Here is a 25,874-nt window from a genome sequence, read left to right as displayed (position 1 = left end):
TACTACAAATGTTATCTGTATTGTTATGTTCTTTAAAGATGTATTTTGTAATTTTTTTTATTGTATTCTTATGTTATAAAATTGTAATTGACACCAGTTCATCAAATTAAGTAACTTGTAAATTACATTTCACTGCACACGTTTCTGTTGGGCATAGTATATGGACAATATGTGAGAAGTAGGGACTGATAGTGTTTGCACGTGTGTTAATAATTCAGTAAGGGACTGGATAACAGCATTGCTGGTGGTAAGGACATTTCAAAGACAATTTTTGTGAGTGCACAAGTGGTGGTTATGGACTTGCTATATTATCCGCAAGACTCTTCAATGGTGATTGTGCGCCTGCACAGTCAAACAGATGGCTGCTGGCCATCTCTATAAGGACTACAGTGGGTCTCCACCTTTGATGACCCACCAATACCATTATTTCTACAAGGACTGCAGTGGGTCTGCACTTCTGGTGGCCCACCAATAGTAATCTCTACCAGGACTACAATGGGTCTGCTCTGTGATGACCTACCTACCGATAGTCTTCAACGTCGACTGACTCTGCTGTGGCCCATTACCTGTCTGCATGTCAAGAGTCAGCACTGTCTTTCGTTGGAAGGACAACACAACTTCTTCAAGATGGCTTAGAAATCCACTACTTCCAAGTGCAATTTCTTTTATTACTCAGACTTTGAGAAAAACACTGCAATTTTACTTTGATGAATGATCAGGACTGTCTTTATGGACTGTGAGAAAATTTTAGCTTTTGACCAACATTGTATCGATAAGTGTGTGCATTTGATTTCTTTGCTATTGTAATCATAATAATGCAAAAAATTTCAAATCTGTATTGGCCACTGCCCAAAACAATTTGTAAATTTTTTTGTGGGGAGCATGGGGGCTATGTAAGTAGGCTCTGTCCGTTTTCTTATTGGTAACGCCACGTAGCGCTCTGTATGAAAAATCACTGGCTGTGCCGTGTGCAGTCTGTGGCTGGTTTGCATTGTTGTCTGCCATTGTAGTGTCGGGCAGCGGCAGCTGGATGCTAGCGTTGTGCAGTTGGAGGTGAGCCGCCAGCAGTGGTGGACGTGGGAAGAGAGATGGCGGAATTTTGAAATTTGTAACAATTGGTGTCATGAACTGATATATATATATATATATATATATATATATATATATATATATATATATATATATATATATAATGACTATAAAGGTAAATATATTGTTTGTTCACTATTAAAATCTTTCATTTGCTAACTGCGCCTATCAGTAGTTAGTGACTTCCGTAGTTTGAATCTTTTAGTTAGCTGGCAGTAGTGGCGCTCGCTGTATTGCAGTAGTTCGAGTAACGAAGATTTTTGTGAGATAAGTGATTTGTGAAACATACAGGTTAATGTTAGTCAGGGCCATTCTCTTGTAGGGATTATTGAAAGTCAGATTGCGTTGCGCTAAAAACTATTGTGTGTCAGTGTAAGCACAGTCTTGTATAAATTTTTCTAAGGGGACGTTTCAGTGCACCAATCATAAGCCCACCCCACACCATCAAACCACGATCTCCATACAGGTCCCTTTCAAGGACATTAAAGGGTCGGTATCTGGTACCTGGTTCACGCCAGATGAAAACCCGGCGAGAATCACTGTTCAGACTATACCTGGACTTGAACGTGAACATAACCTAGGACCACTGATCCAATGACCATGTGTTGTTGACACCAGGCTTTATGGACTCTCCTGTGACCAGGGATGCACCAGGATGCACTAGGAATGCATCTTGCAGGTCTCCGGGCGAAAAAACCATGTCTGTTCAGTCGTCTGTAGACTGTGTCTGGAGACATCTATTCCAGTGGCTGTGGTAAGGTCCCGAGCAAGGCTACCTGGCATGGCTGTCTCCGGGTACTGATGGTGAGATATCGGTATTCTCGTGGTGTTGTACACTGTGGACGTCCCGTACTGTAGCGCCTGGACACGTTTCCTGTCTGCTGGAATCGTTGCCATAATCTTGTGGTCACAGTTTGTGTCACACAGGGGGCCTGTGCTAAGACCTGCTGTGTTTGAGCAGCCTCCAGTCGACCTAGTATTCTACCCCTCATAGCGTCACCAATAGGTGTTCTTTGAGCCATTTTCAACAAACAGTCGCCATTAGCACATCTGAAAACGTCTGTACACTTTCTCGCTGCACCACACTCTGACATGCACCAACACACCACTGCATACGTGGACTGCTGCCAGCGCCACCGTACGACGACCGCAGGTCAAATGCACTGCAAGGTCATACCCCGAGGTGATTTAAATCAGCAAACCGCCCACCAGAGCGTTGTTTCACCATGTATCAGCATTATCCTTAATTTATGAGCATGAGCGTATCTGAGTTTGATCGAGGGCAGATTGTCATGTCCCAGAGGCTCAGCACGAGCATTTCGGAAACTGCACAACTCGTCGGGTGTTCGAGGAGTGCTGTGGTGATTGTCTCTAACACATGTCGAAGAAAAGTTGAAACCACGTCCAGACGTCGTGCAGAAGGGCGGCCAGCCCTCATTACAGTTGTCGGACATCGTATGCTGGGCAGACGAGTAAAACAGGCGACTTTATTGCTGGGCAGAGTACAAGACTGTCTGAACACACAGTGCACAGAAAACTCCTAACGACGAGCCTCCGCAGCCGGCGACCGATGCATGTGCCAATGTTAACACGACGACATCGGCAACTACGACTGAAATGTGCACGTGACATTCGGTGCTGGACGTTGACGCATGGGCAGAGTGTTGCATTGTCTGATGAATCCCAATGCGTTCTTCATAGTGTCGATGGGAGGACGCGATACCATCTTGTTCCAGGGGAACACCTCCTTGACACTGGTACTGCGGGACGGAGCCAAGCTGGCGGCTGCTGCATTTCACGTGGGCGTCAGTGGTTCCATTGGAGCTTGTGCAAGGGGCCATGACGGCAAGGAGTATCGTATACTGGTGCAGACCACTTACGCCCCTTGAAGCCGATCATGTTTCCCGGTGCCAGCAACATTTTTCATCAACTAGATGCGTCATGTCTCCAGACCAGGAGTGTGACTGTGACCGAGTGGTTCGGGGGAACACAGTGGCGAGTTCCAGTTGATGTGCTGACCCTCCAGCTCGCCAAATCTGAATCCGATCGAACACTTCTGGGATGTGATTGACTCTGACAGGTGACAAGTACGTAAGCATCCTGTCTGATTACCAGCACCCATTCATGTCCATTGTGCTTTCCGACAGATATGGGCAGTTCCAGCAGGACAATGCAACGCTCTGCACGCCCAGAATTGCTACAGAGTGGCTTCAAGAACACTTTTCTGAGTCTAAACACTTCCGCTGGCCACCAAACTCCCCAGCCGTGAACACTGTTGAGCATATCTGGGATGCCTTGCAACGTGCTGTTCAGAAGAGATCTCCAACCCCTCATACTCTTACGGATTTATGGACAGCCCTGCAAGATTCATGGAATCAGTTCCCTCCGGCAGTACTTCAGACATTAGCCGAGTCCGTGCCAAGCTGTGTTGCGGTACTTCTCTGTGCTCGTGGGTGCCATACACGATATTAAACAGGTGTACCGTTTCATTGGCTATTCAATGTGTAATATCATCTCATTTCAGTCGAACCGTTTACTGGCTTAGCCTTTGCTGTCCCGAATATAGAACTAGCTTTGGACCGAATGTAATAATCAATAACAAATTTCAATAATAATTTTAATGCAGGACTGGTCTTAACAATCCATGTGCCTCTAAGGTTTAATGTACGTAGTAAATAAATACGCGTAATTTTCAGCAATATCGTAATACTCTCTGAAGCCAATTTTTTAAAAAGAATCTGAAAGGTTTAGAACTTTAACAGTAGACGTCAAAGAATTGAATTCTCTTCGTTTTATTAAATATTTTTATCCAAGTCTGTTAGTGGAGACTGGAGCAACTTTAGGGAGTATATCGGATGGTTGGAACTTAAATGGTGGCAACTATTTATTCACAACCGATACAAAAGAGTTACATGTTTGCACCTGTTACTGTCCTTCAAAGTAGTCACCAGCGTTGTGTAGAACCCGTTGCCAGCGATGTGGAAGGCGTAGTATACCGTTAGCAGAGCCTGTTCTGTTGATGGTGCGAATGAAGCGATCTTCTGCCTGGCGAATCTCTGGGACAGTTCTGAAGCCAAGGTCACGAAGCCAAAACTGAAACGCCAGTCCAAGGAATGGCATCATTCTGGGTCGATGCGAAAGTCGAAAGTGCGTCATAGCCCCAGTGTGGTGAAAGTTATGGTGATTCTCGTGTACGACTGTGATGTTGTTATCCTAAAGCAACACGTTCCTCCACGGCAGACTGTCAATGCACAGTATAACTGTTCGTTTTTGGAACATCGCCTGCGAGCAGCTTTGAGAAGAAAGCGGCGACACTTTCTGCGCAACCCACCCAGCCATCATTTTGCACGACAATGCGCGGGCGCATACAGCCAAGCTGTGGCTGCACTGTTCGGTCGACGGGACTGGGAGGTACTGTACCATCCACCATACTCCCCGGACTTAAGTCCTTGTGACTTTGATTTGATTCCGAAGATGAAGGAACCACTTCATGGCATTCGCTTCAGAACTGTTCCAGAGATTCGACAGGCAGTAAACCACTCCACTCGCACTATCAACAAAACAGGCTCTGCTAACGGTATACTACGCCCTCCACATCGCTGGCAACGGGTTCTGCACAATGCTGGTGACTACTTTGAAGAACAGTAACAGGTGCAAACATGTAACTCTTTTGTATCGATTGTGAATAAATAGTTGCCACTATTTAAGTTGCAACCCTCGTATGTCTGTTTGTGTGGGTGGGGACTCTTTTGTATCGGTTGTGAATAAATAGTTGCCACTATTTAATTTCCAACCCTCGAAGCAATTAAAGTCGAAAAGTGAATAGCATAATTGCTACTAGAAATTTCGTGAAAAGAAGTATGCAGTTCCAAGAATTGTCGTGCCCTTTGCTCTTGAGCCTCTTCGTTGTCCGTTTTCTTGTTTGGGGCAAAACGAAAACCTACAAGTGTGCAACAAGTTATTGCGAATGCAGAACGTATCCTCTCATCCACAGGTTGTCGTGAGGCGGATGTGGGACGACACCTCACTTGTTGCATTCGCACCTGTTGCTGTCACGGTGTCTTAACCACAGAGAACGACAACGAGAATCATCATTATAGATTCTATCGCCCTGTTCAGTAGGCTGCAATTTATTGCCTTTTTTTTTACGGACTCAGTGTCATAATTTCAGATCGGAATAATAACGGAGATATATTGCACCTCTTTTGCCTCAGACCTAAAGAAGACAAATTCATTGGAGAAAAATTTGAAATCCGAACAACTAAAAATGAATATAGAATATCAGACCAAGGAATATTCGCAGTGATAAAAATACTGTTATTTTAAGTCACGCAGAAACTGTTTTGTAGCAAAACTTCTCTTTAGTAGCACGAAGAAGTAAGTAAAATGTTCTTAACAACATGTGGATGAACTGACATTGTCATCGGATAGAATCAACTATGTTCATATAATTCTCTGTACATCTCACCGAGATTCTAACTCGGAAAGTTCCTTCTTGCTGCTCCTCCCATGCTATCGTATTACAATCTTGGTTCCCCGCACACTTTAATCTGCTAGAGATGTTAATTTCAGCTTACGCTAGGTTGAAAGTTTTATTTTAGAAGGATAAGTAATGTCGCGAGACTTAAAAATTTCCTATTTCATTCACCGTATAAGACAAATGCCACAATACCGAACAAAGCTGAAAACTAACGTAGTGATCAACATAAATATTGGTCAGTCGATCACAGTCTTTTCCCATGCAAATTGTCCGCTTAACGGGGTATCAAAGCTTCGGTTTTGGGTCTTGTGCTATGTACTCCAGCAAGACAAGAGGTTACGGTCATGCTTCACAATAACGCCACAGATCAATCGACTCTGGAAGCAGGAGGTCTCGTAGAAGTGGTGTGATCTTACACTAATGGAATCCGGTTACCAGGCAAGGCAAGTTAGTAAGAAATAAATGTGTTGCATTGGAATGGAGGAGCAGAGGCTCTATGATTAAAGGGGGACTATACCACTGCAATCCCACAATGGGCAGCTTGTAATTTGGTTCAAATTTCCACTTTAAGAGTGTGGTATCATGATGAACTCATGTCTGTAAAAACATATAGTTTTATACGTGAGTGAATCACATCATGAACATTGATGGTTTGGGTACGATGAAGAGGTTTAGGGATTATCGAACGCATGTTGTAGGAGTGAGGTCTAAGAACGATAACATAGGAGTACTGCGAAGCATTGCGTTGTGCAATTGGGTAAGATGTGAAACTCCGCAATTGGATCTTTTGTATCTCCATCAATTTTGTTGGACCTGTGTAATGTGGAAACGCCAACTGAGGAGTTGATGGGTGAGAAAACATCAGCGTAACGCTTGTTTCGACAGCTAGAAGATGGTAAGGAAATCGTCAGTCAAAATTAACTAGCTTTCGGGTAATTTGCAAACTTTTGTAAATTTGATGTTGTATTGAATTTGATATTACTAACAATGAGAAAGACAGGAAGAAAGTGACTCCAGAAATATTATAGGATTCTCAGTGTCTTGTAGATCACTGACACTGCGCGTCTTTGGTTACTTGTTCACCATAAAGCAGTTTTGACCTGTATGAATAGTGGTGGTAATTAGCGCAACTAACTTAGAACAAAGTAAACAATTACTTAGAACCAAATAAACCATATGAATTTGTTCATGAGAGGATGAGATTATTTCTGTTATGAACATGATGAATTAAGTGAGGATGACTGTAGCATTGTATTACCACCAGACACTTTAGGTGGGAATGCTCGATGCCATGTATTGATAGTTAACTTCAGTTGAGTGAATCTGAACAACAATGTGGAGTGTTATAGGATGTTTAATGTCGGTGATATTGTTCAACCTATTATGCGAAGGATAGTTAAAACTGCGTGGCTACTTGTTTCAGTTAAATTTACAGAACTGAAAAGGAAAACATTTATAGTGGTGATAAATGACATCATTCCATTTATTGGTGATAAAATATCATAAATATTTTTCCAGGACACCAGAAATGCATGCTTCGATAAATTAGAAAGTTCAATATTTAATAAACTTTACCGAAACTTCAAGAGTGGTTATTGATGTGAAACTTGACTGAAACAGGCTCATGGCCGTTTTCAGGGTAGGTGCTACGGTAGGGGTGAGTCGCTGCTCGATCACACATAATTCGTTTTATAACTATCGGTTTGTTTCACTTTTGGAGACTTAGTGCAGGTATAATGCGTGATCTTTCAACCAGGTGTGTGCTGTTACGTATCAACCCTGTATCAGACAGCTAGCGGCAGAATTTCATAACTGCGAGACCTCGTTCACTTTGTGTTCCTTGCAGGAGTGTCAACAAGCGCGACACGAAACGGCAGAGTTTCGTCACGTTAGCAAGTCAGGCGAAAAGTAGGAAGCCAGCGCTTTGCGCCAACTGGGTAGCTAGCATCAGCATTACTAAAGCAATAACGACTGAGAAGTATCATGCCACATTGTTACGTGAAGTAAGAAGCCGCTTCGCTAACGCAAGAAGGCGCACTGAATATTGTTACGGTCCAGTCTGTTCGTATAACAAATGTGCTAAGCAAATAGGGCGCGATATGAATCGCTGAGACATTCGTATTAGCAAAGCCGGTCATTACAAGTGACGTTGGGTCAACACCAGCCGATATTTCACACTAGAAGCACTCCAGCATTTGAGTTCAGAAGGGAATGGGTCAGAAGGACGGACAGTGTACAGGATGCGCATACTCGATACCCTGACACGGTGTTAACGATGGGTACAAGTCTGTTTTAGATTTCCTGCTCGTACTGAACACCGTCCACAGCCGCCGGAGAGATGTCCTCTCCGTATGCACCAGTCACGAGACCGGCGCTGCTGACAGCTTCCAACGCAGACAGGAAGGCCTGGGGGTCTTCCGTGTCGACTTGGGCCAGGACACCAGCGTTCCTGACACTTCAGTGGAGCCACGGGGCCTAGCTGCTCGGCAAGCCAGGGTCGGCGCATTTCGCGACCACACGACAACCGCCGTCGCGGTTCAGAGAGCGGAGATGAGCCACAGTTACAGGAGGGGATCGAGGCCTCCTAGGCCGTCGTGTGTGAGCCACATATGCTTGCGCCACTTCCTTCGAGTGCGGGGAGAGGAGACGCAGTATCCACTTGCTGAGCACCTGCCGGGCCCTCGCGACGCACCCGGACAAGCAGCATCTACATCTACATCTACATGACTACTCTGCAATTCACATTTAAGTGCTTGGCAGAGGGTTCATCGAACCACAATCATACTATCTCTCTACTGTTCCACTCCCGAACAGCGAGCGGGAAAAACGAACACCTAAACCTTTCTGTTCGAGCTCTGATTTCTCTTATTTTATTTTGATGATCATTCCTACCTATGTAGGTTGGGCTCAACAAAATATCTTCGCATTCGGAAGAGAAAGTTGGTGACTGAAATTTCGTAAAAAGGTCTCGCCGCGACGAAAAACGTCTATGCTGTAATGACTTCCATCCCAACTCGTGTATCATATCTGCCACACTCTCTCCCCTATAACGCGATAATACAAAACGAGCTGCCCTTTTTTGCACCCTTTCGATGTCCTCCGTCAATCCCACTTGGTAAGGGTCCCACACCGCGCAACAATATTCTAACAGAGGACGAACGAATGTAGTGTAAGCTGTCTCTTTAGTGGACTTGTTGCATCTTCTAAGTGTCCTGCCAATGAAACGCAACCTTTGGCTCGCCTTGGCAGCAGTGGAACGCCGTAGCATCGCTAAAGGAGAGATGTATTTGCAGAAATAAATGATTAAAAGTCTTCTTTTACTGCGGCCACCGACGTACACAGGTTACAACCACCTCCTCTTCCCCGAGGAACCGGCAAGTGGCGAACTGGGAGAGTGCCTCCTAACACACCATCCATCTGCTACGCCTCCCAATAGTCGCCTCCTGCAGCGCGAATGGTGGAGGCGATGGACGTGTTGGAGCAGCAAAAGACGGCTGGGGACAACGACAACACGTCAGCTACGCTTCACTCATGAGTGATGTTGTTCTTCTGGAGACAAGGAACTGACAACATCATTCTCCACTATCTCTACCTCTCTTTTAGCTTCTCGAAGGTATGTACCAGAAGAAGGACACGTGGAATCCCGAGGTTCCTTGATGGCAAATTCGATATGTCTACGAGTCAGTTGGAATTTTAGGGTGTTACCCATCACTGTTATTATCTGACACATGGCATTTCTGGTGGCTGTAATCCAGTAATATCTGTATGATTACTGAGGTGAGTTCAATAGGTTCCCGCTATCGTCCTTTAAGACTTCCAGGAATTCTCATCTATCCGCAAAAATGCCCACAGCACAACACACATGAATGAGGGTTCCTCCAAGCGAAGTAATGTTTGAAGAGCCCTTGTATGAGCGTCAATTGTGTCTACACAAAGTGGAATTCAAGTCTGCAAGTGTTCTGTTACAATGTAAAATGTAAAGACGTAAAATGATTAATTGTACTATTTCTGTTTCTATTCCTGCATATGACGTAAGACATGGTAACAAAATATCAGAAATCATACGATGGTGTTAACACTCACAGGCTAGAATATGGTTTGCTCAATGCTATGTCTGCGCTATAGCTCTGTGATCCATTGGCCAACTGGAACTCGCTTATGACACTTTCACTTCTGATCAAGCCCCTGCTTATAACTTAAATTTGGCCGTCGGCTCAGAGCACTAGTTTATCATTAAAGTTACACGTTCACACTGGACTAGTTAATTTGCCCTGCTGTTGCTCTTTTCATAGCATAAACTCTCACTACTTACTCCTGTTACCAGAATATCTGCGTACATTTACCTGTAATAGAGAAGAATTTTTTATATGGGATTATTAGCCGATTTATACACTTGAAGTAAGGAGAAGTTGTTTTATATTGTGTTATTATAAACTCTAAACTATGGTGATTGATTAATATTGATTTCATATGGGCAACGAAATTGAAGCGTTTACAAAAAATGGTTCAAAAGGCTCTGAACACTATGGGACTTAACATCAGAGGTCATTAGTCCCTTAGAACTTAGAACTACTTAAACCTAACCAACCTAAGGACATCACACACATCCATGCCCGAGGCAGAATTCGAACCTGCGACCATAACGGTCGCGCGGTTCCAGACTGCAGTGCCTAGAACCGCTCGGGCACCACGGCCGGCGTAGCGTTTACAAACAGAAAATAATTTGAGACCTATCTTAGAATGGTTGAAGAATATGTGTGTGGATTTATCGAGAGAAAAAATCGGAATAGAGGTATTGTTAGACTAAAGTGACAAGATGACTTCTGATTCCATTCAGCAGAGCAGATGAAGACAAATAAAAACAAAAGAACTTGGTCGAGATAGTAGAAGTTAATGGGAAATGACCTAAAATGATTACTTGTGAAAATAAGGCTGAAAGATAAGCCTGAGTCTGCAATACTTACTGAGCATTATCATGGCATATGAGCATTTCTCGAATTTAACGCAGGCTTGCTTTCAGTTAGGGTGTTTATGCCTCCTTACACCATCACAATCGATCACTATGTTCGCTCCTCTAACCAGGGGACCACGCCGTCTCTTCATTACCGATTTCGTCCAAATTTATGGTGAACGTAGGGCTTGATGGGAAATGAAAGTGACAGAAATGTGAGTTCCAAACGGTCAAGCATTTAGAAAAAATAGCATTTTTGGGCAGATCGGGCGAGACAGTAGCCATTTATGTCACCTATGTTACCAGATAGCATTTGGCACATCGGAAAGCTTATAGAAGACTATTCTGAGAGGCTTTGGGTCCAAGTGTTGATGAAGAAATTTTTCTCCTTTATTTTCAGTTTTTAAGTTACTTCCGCTGCACCCAAATCGAAATAATGCTCAATATGTTGCATTTATTGACATCTTCATAAAGGCATGAAAAGGAGAAGCAAAAAAAAAAAAAAAGCAAGTTCAAATAATTTCCAGGAATGGATTCTTCTTATAACTTTCCAAGAAGGGGCAGTAATTGAAGCGTACAGTACTCCGTACTCCTTAGTTTCATTTTGGCCTTCGAGCAGCCCTTGACAGCTGAAACGATAGGTTCCCGAGTTTTTAAGATGAATATAATCTCAGCATGTGTAAATCACCAACTGTAAGAGAACGAAATAATTTAATATTGTATATGAACTTCTCGCGTACGCCTGGAAATATATTTGCAATCACAAATTTCCATTTTCCTGTGCTTTTCACACCTTTAAAGAAAATATTAATAGATACAACATATTCAGCACTACTTCGGTTGATTTGAAGTATAAGTAATATAATAAGGTTAAATGAAAAAAATCCACGTAGGGGCTCGACCTCGCCACGCTCTGATTACAGTTCCAAAACTTTTCCTTGCGCCATTTGCTGGCTAGAAACTAGTGTAATACAAATGGCTCATGCCTGTCTCTACCCGTGCCAAAAATGCTGTATTTTCCAAGCACTTGGCCATCTGGAACTCCCACTCACACTTTCATTTCTGGTCAAGCCCTGCATATACCATAAATTTGGACATCGAGGGCGATCGCATGGCACTTTGGATGATATTTGCATGACTAAAGTGATGGTGTCTCAACTTTTTCCAAAGCAATATATGGCACTGTACAAAGGAGAGCGGCACACAAATACAAGTTATCTTGTATATAGATATAAGCTGTCTGGAGTGGCTGACAATATTAGCCTTGAAATGAGCGTCACTGCTGCTGCCATAGTCTTCACGCCAACTGAAGGTCAGATATTTGAGATTACGTCTTCCTACTGAAGACAAAACTGAGTCCTGTCGGGGTGTCGAGACCTTTGGCCGTCATGTGCGTCGACATTGGACGTCTCCGATGACTGTGAACTTGTGACACAGCCTCTAGCGGTATTTCCAGACCAAAATCTTTCACAGTACTAGCAACAGTTCTCTTACTGTGAGCAGAAGATTGACATTTAGGTATGCTGTTATTTAGGTATGCTGTTACGCTCGCCGTTGTTCAGGACACATACGCGAACTTTGTCACAAAATTGTTAGACATCGTATTCTTGTGCCTATACCAAACTTTCATTCCTTTTCTGCATCCATATCCCAGTTTTCCTCATTCGGCTATACAGAATGAACCCCCGCTCCACTGACAAAATTTCGGTTTCTTTTTCTGCGGAATCTCTCTCGGGTTGGTTTTTCTGGCGGTGTTAGTTGTGCGCTAACAGTGATACAGGCTGTTTGTGTAGGTTTGCTGATTAAGACTTGAACTGAATGCAATGGAAGAATGGAACGACGAAGCTATGCTAAGTTGTTCCTAGCAGTGACGGTAACCACATGAGCGAACATTTGCGTCTAAGAGTTGTTGCATTTCGCTGTACTTTGCGTTGTAGGTTTTGGCAATTGCGTATTAAAGGGACAGGGCATTTTGTAAACGTATTTTCACTGAAATTAAGGTAAATAGAGTAAAAAACCGAATTAATTATTACATTGTTACACTATAAGGAGTCACCAGATACCACAGGCCCCTTATCCTCCTCAGTCCAAATAGTTTCCAGACTGGATTAATAAAAAATTGATGAAAGTTGTGATAGGTTTAATGCTTCATATGTTCCAAATCGTCTACCCTCAGTTGAGTACAAAGCACAGAACATTCATATAACTATGTGAAACTTCAGAAAAGTCCCTGTTTGGTATGTCGTTCAATTCAAGCGTCACATTCACACCTTATTTGGCCTTGGCTAAAGATCAGAGACCAATTTTGCACTTTGTCGTTTTGTGGTAAGTTGGCACTCATAAAAACAAGTATCGTCAACCGTGATGACGTTTCCCAGAAAATATTTGTCTGCGTTATGCGTTTCAATCAATTTGAGGCAGGCGTCCATGCGTCGTTGCTTTTATTCTGGAGTCAAATGTGCAGGACGAACTTAGCAAACACTTTTTCTTTTCTTCATAATATCATTCACCAGAATGTCTTGAACACTTGATTTAGAGATGTTTACAACATTGTTCCATGTGATTTGTGACATAACAATGTTGACACATTACGATCGCAAATCCACTACTTAAAACTGCCTGCTCACAAGTTACTGGTGGAATGCACATCTGTTGCTTACTGTTGTTAGTTCAAGCTGTCACGTTACTGCACTGAGGCCACTTATACGGCAGGAAAAAAATCAGTCTCGAAACTTTTTGAACTGACGGTGTAACTGCTGCATCCAAATTTTATTTTTTCCTAGCTCAGGGAATAAACCAAACACGATGTGTCTGACTCCAGCATGTACCTTACATCATGTCCTTTTAGTGCATTACCTGTTTTGGTTCCTGCATATTCCCAGTAGGCGGCAGCATCTGCTTAAAGAAAGCTGTTACTGCGGTGTCGGCACGTATTCCAGAAATAAACATAATTTCTATTTGTCTTTAGTAATTTTGGACTAGAATGTGTTTAGAATATGCAGTAATATCTTAATAAACCCTACACCCGCGTCCCTCGACCTTTTGTTTTCCTTCTGAGCTCACCAACGTACGTTTCACACTTTCACGACACACCTGCATGTGATTTTTTTTCTAGATGCAAAAAATCCACGCACTTAAAGCACACGCAATACATTTATTGTTATTATGCGTGTAATCACATATAATGACGGGCGATTTCTTGCAAATTGGGCTACTCCAAGAAACGCTTTGGCGATAAAATTTTTATGTTCTAGATATTTTATCTGCAGAAGATTAGAGGACATTACAATTCTTGCGACACACTAGTGTGTTGAGACATGGCAGTGAGAAACACTGCCGTACATTACAGAATAAGTGATTGTTTATTTCATCACAACATTACAGCGACATAGTGTTTTCCCCGAAATGGTGGGACTACACGACCTATACAGTCCAGTGGCACTGTTTCCATATTCTTTTATTTAATGTTGAGTTTTCTGACTATATGTGAATGCAGAGTTTCCCGGCGTGTACTATTGATGAAAAGCTCTCGTGTTTCCACCGGGGTGAAAGTTTCCTGAATATTGCACTTATTTGAGTTATTTTCTAACAGAAATAGTATCCACTTACAATATGTTATAAAATTTTAGTGTATCACACCCATTTTATATTTAGTTATTTGAATCTCATTTTGACCCAGAGCAATGTACTTTTCAGTCATGAAATCTAACAAGAGAAGGTCTAGATCAACATGTTGAAACCCTCCCCGAAGTTTTTACAGGGAAGAATGCATCGAAGGAACACATTGTCAAAATTTTAGCTGCTAAGACACACAGCAAGTATTTTTCAAACAATATTTAAAACTGCCAAATTCGTAGCTCGCTAAGCGAGAAATGTACGCCGGCCGGTGTGGCCCTGCGGTTCTAGGCGCTTCAGTCCGGAACCGCGTGACCACTACGGTCGCAGGTTCGAATCCTGCCTCGGGCATGGATGTGTGTGATGTCCTTAGGTTAGTTAGGTTTAAGTAGATCTAAGTTCTAGGGGACTGATGACCACAGATGTTAAGTCCCATAGTGCTCAGAGACATTTTTGAGAAATGTATATAGCTGTAGTAGACCTTGCACGCGGAACACGGCAGGCATATATCCTTGGTTGATGGCACATCGATAAGCAAATGACACGGTACAACGCGATCCTAATTTGTGAAGCGAATTTCACTTTCCATCGACAGGTTCTCCGACACAATTGTTCAGAGTTACTATCAGCCTTCATTTAATATCCATAATAATTAGCAGTGATTGCTGATAGTATCTGTGTTTGTGCAATTCCAGAGTTTAAGAAAAATGTAGAATCCAATTAACGTTTTCAGCTTTGGAAAGATGAAATATGAAGAATGTGGTGTGCAGATAAAATCACCTACTTCTCCTGAAGACATTCATATGTGTTATTTATTGATTAATTTCTTGGACATTCATTCGAAGGATGTCGACATTTAGTTATAAATCGTGGAAATACGAGCTGTAGAAAAAAAAAACAAGAAATGACTCAGGCGATTCCGTGAACTGCAATTCGTACAATGATTGGTGCGCTGATTAAAGTCCACAACGATAACAGACTACCTTCCAAGACCAAAGAAAACATGTGCGGTATACGTTTTAGTGACTATGCAAACGCTGTATATCTTTTGGTTAGACGAAGTGGGAGAAAACGCTTAAACTTAAGTAGTGTGCAAAGTAGGTTTTCTTTCGTAAAATCTGAACATCACTAGATGAATGAAGAAAGATTTACAAGAAGTACAAAATTTGCACCAAAATAAAACTCGAAAGTTTTTGAAAGAAACAGTATTCAATAGACTTACAACTACAGTGCACTGTTACCAAGGGAGATCTACGAGAATGGGCGCTCTGAACTATAACTGAAATGAAAGTAAGTGATTAGCAGGCTTCTTCGACATCGTTAGACAGATTCAGGAAATTATATGGAAAAGGAAGTCGTAAAATTACGCAGTTTACCTCAAGTAAACTTGCAGAGGAAATGTCATTAATAGATAACTCTACAGAGAAATTCGTAGCTGACGTAAATATGAAGCTTCTTGTTATGTCCTAAAATATGCATATAAAGCCAATCAGTCCAGTTTCGTGCAGACCGCAGTTTATCATTTCGAGCGGAAAGAAAGAGTCGCTTGTGCACTCGGTGAAAGTTATGACACATTCAAATACAGCACTGCCGGTGATAAGTAACAGTGGATTACTGCTTCCGCAACTTTGTCTTCAGGAACATCAAGGCAAATTAGCATTAAAAATTTAAAAAAAGGACAGTTTACTAGAAAAAATCTTGTAATCAATGTAGCAAAATTTGGAAAAATGTAAGAGAGAAATTTTCAGTGTTTTATTCGAGGAGAACGACGCAAACACTGTTAATAAAATTCGGATTCGATCCGGAACTAATCTTGATTGAGCCTCTCGGTAAAAAATGTTTGCAACAGTACAAAGCATTTTTCAGAAAATTGTCACACAATATAATTTCCAATATCTCTTTGTCATTTCAGGTTTATCAGATGAACAGTTTTTTTTTAATTCAGTCCTTTGTGCTTTGTCAGTTTGCATCACCACATTTAACGAATTTGATCAAATACATCTGGTACGCAGCACAATATGCAGAACGACAGCCACGACCATTTCTTACTCCATTCCAGTTCTGTATAAAAAAGACTAGTAATTACTGTGAAGTGTCTGAGGGCATTAATATTTTCTCTGGTGTGTCTGGTGTAAGGAAAATATTTCTTTTCGTCTCCCAATAGACACGTTGCATTTTTGTGATAATTATAGGGTACAAAAAAGGAACTGTTTCATTGTTGCATTATTCAAAAATTGTCGTAAGAACTCTGCTGCAGGAAACGTTATAAAATACTTAACGTCAACAAATTAAAGTCCCGATCGATGAAAGTCGTCTGTATTGTAACTGTCTTGATTTTCTTTCTTCTGCTTGTCACTTGTGAGAAAATTACATCTGCAACAGTTTAGCTGTCGATATGAACTGCAAGTTATTTAAAAAAATGATTTGCGACGGGTTCAGTGTGGTTTCAGTGCTAGAAATTCACCCGTGTGCACTTCAGACTCCGTGCTACGCGGTGCTACATTCTCTTGTTACGGCTGCGTCTGCTTATTCGCCAATTACGTCCCAGGCAGGAAGGGCTGTACAAATCGTCGTTATAAGCAGTTTTTGTGCGACAATAATGAGTAATTTTTTAAAAAGTATTTGCAGTTTGCCTTAGTAAAAAAACTATGACAGCGCACTTTTTTATGAGTATTCTTCCTGTGTGAAAAATTTCAGGATAGGTTTCGACATGTTGGATTGGATCATTGCCTTGTAAGCTCGGGACTGAGGAGGTTATCACTCCGTCTTCAGGCCACGAGTGGCCTACCGGGACCATCCGACCGCCGTGTCATCCTCAAGGGAGGATGCGGATAGGAGAGGCGCGGGATCAGCACACCGCTCTCCCGGTCGTTATGATGGTATTCTTGACCGAAGCCGCTACTAGTCGGTCGAATAGTTCCTCAATTGGCATCACGAGGCTGAGTGCACCCCGAAAAATGGCAACAGCACATGGTGGCCTGGTGGTCACCCATCCAAGTGCCGACCACGCCCAACAGCGCTTAACTTCGTTGATCTCACGGGAACCGATGTATCACCGCGGCAAGGCCGTTGTCCCACTGGGAAGGTTATACTAAAGTAATCAAAAATATCTCGTAACAGCCTTCGAAATTTTGTGCTGAAGTTCGAGTTCGGCCTGTATTTATCGACAAGAGTGTACCTAAAGCTGTATATGACTTTTTTTATCTTTATGAGACTTTTTAGCGGAGTGATAGAGCCCCCCAGTAAGAGCCACATGTTAGTATTACAGCTTAATGCTACCTGGTGTCGTGAAGCCGGACGTGGTGGGGACGTGACATACGTACCTTTGAGCAGCGGCACGATGCGCCCCCAGCAGGTGATGGCGCCCTTGCGGTGGAACTGCCCCAGCGCCAGCTCCATGTAGAACAGCGGGATGCCGCCCACGAACAACATCACGCAGTACGGCACCAGGAAGGCACCTGCAACAGTCCACATAAGCTATTAAGCAGCTGCTTTAAAATATCGTTTGTCGGGTCATTTTCTTCTTACTCTTCAGTTTTGTCACTCACCAAACGTGTTTTCTTTTTACTTTTATTTGTTTCTCACAAATTATGGATGTGGTTACATGACACTACTAATGCAAGTCTTACCTTGACATAGAACGAACGGCATGCTCCTTCAGTCTCTTTTCAGGCGTAACGCAAAAAGCATGAGATGGCTGGATCCATGTGAAGAATCGTGCTGCAGAGTAATATTGGAAGATATGTTGGCGAAAAAAATATTGCCAAATCCTTTTGAATTCAAAAGTCGAGGGTAGAAAAGATGGAGCAACGAGTCTTTGCTTCTATAACACAGATATGACACAGGTTCTGCTACAAGGCTTGTCTTATGTACTTTTCTAGTACTAAACGCAACTCACATTGTAAGAGGTCTATGATTAAGGAATTTGTTGCTAGCGCACTCGAGCAGATGTAATTTCGATGGATTGCTCACGCGCTGCCTGCGATATGTAAGCTACACTCCTGGAAATTGAAATAAGAACACCGTGAATTCATTGTCCCAGGAACGGGAAACTTTATTGACACATACATCACATGATCACACTGTCAGAACCACAGGCACATAGACACAGGCAACAGAGCATGCACAATGTCGGCACTAGTACAGTGTATATCCACCTTTCGCAGCAATGCAGGCTGCTATTCTCCCATGGAAACGATCGTAGAGATGCTGGATGTAGTCCTGTGGAACGGCTTGCCATGCCATTTCCACCTGGCGCCTCAGTTGGACCAGCGTTCGTGCTGACGTGCAGACCGCGTGAGACGACGCTTCATCCAGTCCCAAACATGCTCAATGGGGGACAGATCCGGAGATATTGCTGGCCAGGGTAGTTAACTTACACCTTCTAGAGCACGTTGGGTGGCACGGGATACATGCGGACGTGCATTGTCCTGTTGGAACAGCAAGTTCCCTTGCCGGTCTAGGAATGGTAGAACGATGGGTTGGATGACGGTTTGGATGTACCGTGCACTGTTCAGTGTCCCCTCGACGATCACCAGAGGAGTACGGCTAGTGTAGGAGATCGCTCCCCACACCATGATGCCGGGTGTTGGCCCTGTGTGCCTCGGTCGTATGCAGTCCTGATTGTGGCGCTCACCTGCACGGCACCAAACACGCATACGACCATCATTGGCAACAAGGCAGTAGCGACTCTCATCGCTGAAGACGACACGTCTCCATTCGTCCGTCCATTCACGCCTGTCGCGACATCACTGGAGGCGGGCTGCACGATGTTGGTGCGTGAGCGGAAGACGGCCTAACGGTGTGCGGGACCGTAGCCCAGCTTCGTGGAGACGGTTGCGAATGGTCCTCATCGATACCCCAGGAGCAACAGTGTCCCTAATTTGCTGGGAAGTGGCGGTGCGGTCCCCTACGGCACTGCGTAGGATCCTACGGTCTTGGCGTGCATACGTGCGTCGCTGCGGTCCAGTCCCAGGTAGACGGGCACGAGCACCTTTCGCCGACCACTGGCGACAACATCGATGTACTGTGGACACCTCACGCCCCAGCAATTCGGCGGTACGTCCACCCGGCCTCCCGCATGCCCACTATACGCCCTCGCTCAAAGTCCGTCAATTGCACATACGGTTCACGTCCACGCTGTCGTGGCATGCTACCAGTGTTAAAGACTGCGATGGAGCTCCGTATGCCACGGCAAACTGGCTGACACTGACGGCGGCGGTGCACAAATGCTGCGCAGCTAGCGCCATTCGACGGCCAACACCGCGGTACCTGGTGTGTCCGCTGTGCCGTGCGTGTGATCATTGCTTGTACAGCCCTCTCGCAGTGTCCGGAGCAAGTACGGTGGGTCTGACACACCGGTGTCAATGTGTTCTTTTTTCCATTTCCAGGAGTGTATAAGAGAATCTCAGACCAAAGAGCAGTGTTGTTTGCAGTAAGAGCAGTGTCTGTAGCAGTAGTAGTAGTAGTAGTAGTAGCGAGCAGTCTGGTGTATCGTGTTGGCTGGGCCGGTCGTGGGAGCGATGGCGGTGCCTGAGCGTTGTAGTATAAGGTAAAAGCAGCCTCGCGCATATGTAGGATTGCTATATCAAGTCCCATGTAAATGTTTTTAAAAAAATCTCTTAATAACAATTTTTCCTATAAAAATTAACTTTTGACAATCATTCATTTCAATTTAAAGAATTTACTAATTTCTCCAATCCATGGTCATCCCGATTATTGCAAAGAAAAATCAGTTGTTTCTTCTATACATGATAACTCTATCGGCCAGCATTGCACTGGGCTGTGCCAGAAAAATTTCATGACGCAGCACTCCTGACGTCCAATATTTACCAGTTTAAATTCACAGTCAATTATTGAAAGGTTATCTATGAGTCAAATTTTTTTATTAGGAGCTTAGTCACATTTTATTGCTCCAAGGTTACGGAATTTATCTGTGGGAGGTTACGCTGAATGTGAATTATATACTTTAATTTTTTACTGTTGGGCGGTTATTACAAATTTTATTTATCTGTGGGGAGGTTACTACATGTCCGAAAATGCTACGTATGTGTGAGAAATGCGTAACATTTATGGCTCTTGCATCCATGTTTGTATTGTTGTCATTCATTGCCATCTTACGTGTTACAGCAGGCAGTTGGCATTATAAGGAAGTATTGATCAGTGTATGCGACCAAGGGACGCACACGACACCATCGTTCGGTGAATCCTTGATTTAGCTCACTTGGAACCGGTGGAGCAACGCTACGCCTTGTTTGGCTACTGGGATCTGATATGCGCGCTCAGACTTATAAACTCAGCACTTTTCATTAGTTGAACAAGGCCGAAAACAGCAGTTTTTGATGTACAAAACTCAAGGGCGAAAATACGCAATGAAACACGAACAGAAATGACACTTTTATTCAAAGACAACAATTACGCTGAATACGTATGTGATTTCTGTCTTTTCTGACTTGTCCGAAAGAACAGGCACCACATGTATAATTATTGTGACGACGGCCAATGATCCCTGCATGCAGATGCAACCAAACTCGAACTCTTATGGGGGTCGGCGAGTTGCTTTGACTAATGAGGCTGATGAGTAGGGCGCTACATCAGTAGTATGTTGCGAAATTGGGCTGATGGGAAGCGTGCTAAAGGTAGTCCGTTCAGCTATGATGACCACTGTGTCCGGTGGCAGCGCATCTACCTAGTAAGCAGGAGATTCTGGTTCGAATCCAGGTGTGGCACAAATTTTAAGCTTGTCCCGCTGATGTAGATCACGCCCACTAGTATCTAATGTCTTTAATTCCTTCGTGTCTTAATTACACTGAAGTCCCTACCATGTATGATAGTCACCTGGACGCGTCGTGGCATGTAAGCAGTGAGACCTCGGTAGGTTGTTGGAGGGAGTTGGCACCACATCGGCACACACAAGTCACCTACGAGGCTAATCCCAAAAGTAGGGTCTCCTATTTTTTATAAGTACACAGACCTGATTATTTCTACAATGGTTTACATCAGTTTACAGCTTTAACATTTAGTTATTTTTCGACATAATCACCATTTCTGTCGCTGCATTTTTGAACACGCTGGGGCAGTTTCGTATGGCCATGCTTTCCGGTCAAATGTTTTTTTAACCCAGTGAACAGGTGATAGTCACTGCACGCCAAGTCAGGACTATACGTTGGGTGGGTGATTATGTTCCACTGATACTGCTGCAGGAGAGCACCGATTTGCCGAGCTACGTGTGGGCGAGCGTTGTCATGGAGAATGTGTACGACGTTGCTCAACATTTCTTCTCCGGTTCTGAATTCCCCGTTAGAGTTTTTTCAGAGTCTCACAGTACCAGTCAGCGTTAATTGTGGTTCTAGGGATTCAGCTCCGACGACGAGGTGAAAGAAGAGCAGCATGGCGGCGAGCTGATATGACATGGGCATACAAAAACTGCCACAGCGTCTACAAAAATGCATCGACAGAAATGGTGATTATGTCGAAAAATAGCTACATCTACATCTACATCCGTACTCCGCAAGCCACCTGACGGTGTGTGGCGGAGGGTACCCTGAGTACCTCTATCGGTTCTCCCTTCTATTCCAGTCTCGTATTGTACGTGGAAAGAAGGATTGTCGGTATGCTTCTGTGTGGGCTCTCTGATTTTATCCTCATGGTCTCTTCGCGAGATATACGTAGGAGGGAGCAATATACTGCTTGACTCTTCGGTGAAGGTATGTTCTCGAAACTTTAACAAAAGCCCGTACCGAGCTACTGAGCGTCTCTCCTGCAGAGTCTTCCACTGGAGTTTATCTATCATCTCCGTAACGCTTTCGCAATTACTAAATGATCCTGTAACGAAGCGCGCTGCTCTCCGTTGGATCTTCTCTATCTCTTCTATCAACCCTACCTGGTGCGGATCCCACACTGCTGAGCAGTATTCAAGCATTGGGCGAACAAGCGTACTGTAACCTACTTCCTTTGTTGTCGGATTGCATTTCCTTAGGATTCTTCCAATGAATCTCAGTCTGGCATCTGCTTTACCGACGATCAACTTCATATGATCATTCCATTTTAAATCACTCCTAATGCGTACTCCCAGATAATTTATGGAATTAACTGCTTCCAGTTGCTGACCTGCTATTTTGTAGCTAAATGATAAGGGACCTATCTTTCTATGTATTCGCATCACATTACACTTGTCTACATTGAGATTCAATTGCCATTCCCTGCACCATGCGTCAATTCGCTGCAGATCCTCCTGCATTTCAGTACAATTTTCCATTGTTGCAACCTCTCGATACACCACAGCATCATCTGCAAAAAGCCTCAGTGAACTTCCGATGTCATCCACCAGGTCATTTATGTATATTGTGAATAGCAACGGTCCTATGACACTCCCCTGCGGCACACCTGAAATCACTCTTACTTCGGAAGACTTCTCTCCATTGAGAATGACGTGCTGCGTTCTGTTATCTAGGAACTCCTCAATCCAATCACACAATTGATCTGATAGTCCGTATGCTCTTACTTTGTTCATTAAACGACTGTGGGGAACTGTGTCAAACGCCTTGCGGAAGTCAAGAAACACGGCATCTACCTGTGAACCCGTGTCTAAGGCCCTCTGAGTCTCGTGGACGAATAGCGCGAGCTGGGTTTCACACGATCGTCTTTTTCGAAACCCATGCTGATTCCTACAGAGTAGATTTCTAGTCTCCAGAAAAGACATTATACTCGAACATAATACGTGTTCCAAAATTCTACAACTGATCGACGTTAGAGATATAGGTCTATAGTTCTGCACATCTGTTCGACGTCCCTTCTTGAATACGGGGATGACCTGTGCCCTTTTCCAATCCTTTGGAACGCTTCGCTCTTCTAGAGACCTACGGTACACCGCTGCAAGAAGGGGGGCAAGTTCCTTCGCGTACTCTGTGTAAAATCGAACTGGTATCCCATCAGGACCAGCGGCCTTTCCTCTTTTGAGCGATTTTAATTGTTTCTCTATCCCTCTGTCGTCTACTTCGATATCTACCATTTTGTCAACTGTGCGACAATCTAGAGAAGGAAGCACAGTGCAGTCTTCCTCTGTGAAACAGCTTTGGAAGAAGACATTTAGTAATTCGGCCTTTAGTCTGTCATCCTCTGTTTCAGTACCATTTTGGTCACAGAGTGTCTGGACATTTTGTTTTGATCCACCTACCGCTTTGACATAGGACCAAAATCTCTTAGGATTTTCTGCCAAGTCAGTACATAGAACTTTACTTTCGAATTCATTGAAAGCCTCTCGCATAGCCCTCCTCACACTACATTTCGCTTCGCGTAATTTTTGTTTGTCTGCAAGGCTTTGGCTATGTTTATGTTTGCTGTGAAGTTCCCTTTGCTTCCGCAGCAGTTTTCTAACTCGGTTGTTGTACCACGGTGGCTCTTTTCCATCTCTTACGATCTTGCTTGGCACATACTCATCTAACGCATATTGTACCATGGTTTTGAACTTTGTCCACTGATCCTCAACACTATCTGCACTTGAGACAAAACTTTTGTGTTGAGCCGTCAGGTACTCTGTAATCTGCTTTTTGTCACTTTTGCTAAACAGAAAAATCTTCCTACCTTTTTTAATATTTCTATTTACGGCTGAAATCATCGATGCAATAACCGCTTTATGATCGCTGATTCCCTGTTCTGCATTAACTGATTCAAATAGTTCGGGTCTGTTTGTCACCAGAAGGTCTAATATGTTATCGCCACGAGTCGGTTCTCTGTTTAATTGCTCAAGGTAGTTTTCAGATAAAGCACTTAAAAATATTTCACTGGATTCTTTGTCCCTGCCACCCGTTATGAACGTTTGAGTCTCCCAGTCTATATCCGGCAAATTAAAATCTCCACCCAGAACTATAACATGGTGGGGAAATCTACTCGAAATATTTTCCAAATTATTCTTCAGGTGCTGAGCCACAACAGCTGCTGAGCCCGGGGGCCTATAGAGACATCCAATTACCATGTCTGAGCCTGCTTTAACCGTGACCTTCACCCAAATCATTTCACAATTCGAATCTCCGTCAATTTCCTTCGATACTATTGCACTTCTTATTGCTATAAACACGCCTCCCCCTTCACTGTCCCGCCTATCTCTGCGGTATACATTCCAATCAGAGTTTAGGATTTCATTACTGTTTACGTCTGGTTTCAGCCAACTTTCTGTTCCTAGTACTATATGGGCGTTGTGACCGTTTATTAATGAGAGCAGTTCTGGGACCTTTCTATAGACGCTCCTGCAGTTTACTATTAGCACATTAATATTGTTATTCCTTGTTGCATTTTGCCTACTCCTGCCTTGCCGCGTCTCAGGAGGCGTCTTGTCGGGCCTAGGGAGGGAATTCTCTAACCTAAAAAAAACCCATGTGCACTCCACACGTACTCCGCTACCCTCGTAGCCGCTTCCGGCGTGTAGTGCACGCCTGACCTATTCAGGGGGACCCTACATTTCTCCACCCGATAGCGGAGGTCGAGAAATTTGCACCCCAGCTCTCCGCAGAATCGTCTGAGCCTCTGGTTTAAGCCTTCCACTCGGCTCCAAACCAGAGGACCGCGATCGGTTCTCGGAACGATACTACAAATAGTTAGCTCTGATTCCACCCCGCGAGCGAGGCTTTCCACCTTCACCAACTCCGCCAACCGCCTGTACGAACTGAGGATGACCTCTGAACCCAGACGGCAAGAGTCATTGGTGCCGATATGAGCAACAATTTGCAGTCGGGTGCACCCAGTGCTCTCTATCGCTGTAAACTGATGTAAACCATTGTAGAAATAAACAGATCTATGTACTTATAAAAAAATAGGAGACCTTACTTTTGGGATTACCCTCGTCATTCCCGTAAATTCCGGAGAGGTGGGAGATGAGTTCTGATACCACTTTCAATCACATCCCAGATGTGTTCGATCGGGCTCAAATCTGGCGAGCTGGGAGGCCAGCACATCAATTGGAACGCGCGTCTGTTTTTCGAACCACTCTATCACACTCCCGGCTTTGTGACATGGCACGTTATCTTGTTGAAAAATGCCACTGCCGTTGGGAAACATGATCGTCAAGAAGGGGCATACGTGGTCTGCTACTGGTATAAGATACTCCTTCGCCGTCATGGTGCCTTGCATGAGCTCCACTGGACCCATGGATGCCCCCGTGAATGTTCTCCAGGATATAATGGAGGCGCCGTCAGCTTGTCTCCATCCCGCAGTTCAGGTGTCAAAGAGCTGTACGCTTGGAAGACGACGGATTCGCGCCCTCCCATCGGCATGATAAATAAGGTACCGGGATTCCTCAGATCGTGCGATGCTATGCCACTGCACCAACGTCCAGTGCTGATTGTCACTTGGCCATTTCAGTCGTTGTTGCCTATGTCGTGGTAACATTGGCACATGCATGGGTCGCCGGCTGCGGAGGCTCGTCGTTAGGAGTTTTCGGTGCACTGTGTGTTCAGAAAGTCTTGTCCTCTGCCCAGCATTAAAGTCTGACGTGAGTTCCGTTACAGTTCGCCCCCTGCGCTATTTTACTAGTCTGCCCGGCCTATGATGTCCGACATCTGTAATGGTGGCTGGCAGCCCAACCCTACGACGTTTGGACGTGATTTCACCTTTTCTTCGCCACGTGTTGAAGACACTCATCCCAGCACCCCTCGAACATCCGACAAGATGCGCAGTTTCCGAAATGCTCTTGCCGAGCCTCCGGGCTGTCTCGAACTGTCCTCGGTCACACTCACATAGATCGCG

General features: G+C 44.0%; 1 protein-coding gene across 4 annotated transcripts in view; it reads right to left on the bottom strand.

The window, feature by feature from the left end:
• LOC126279247 (sodium-dependent dopamine transporter) overlaps positions 1-25,874 on the bottom strand; it is a 571,586-nt gene that overhangs the window by 175,330 nt on the left and 370,382 nt on the right. For all 4 annotated transcript variants that reach the window (XM_049979661.1, XM_049979663.1, XM_049979660.1 and 1 more), the window contains exon 3: positions 17,459-17,593. In XM_049979661.1, coding sequence (XP_049835618.1) covers positions 17,459-17,593 — 135 coding nt within the window. The remainder of the gene's footprint in view (positions 1-17,458; positions 17,594-25,874) is intronic.

Source organism: Schistocerca gregaria, chromosome 1, assembly GCF_023897955.1.
Source record: "Schistocerca gregaria isolate iqSchGreg1 chromosome 1, iqSchGreg1.2, whole genome shotgun sequence".
Lineage (NCBI taxonomy): Eukaryota > Metazoa > Arthropoda > Insecta > Orthoptera > Acrididae > Schistocerca > Schistocerca gregaria.
The sequence above is the reverse complement of the archived record's forward strand: the minus strand, read 5'-3'. Positions and strand labels throughout refer to the sequence as shown.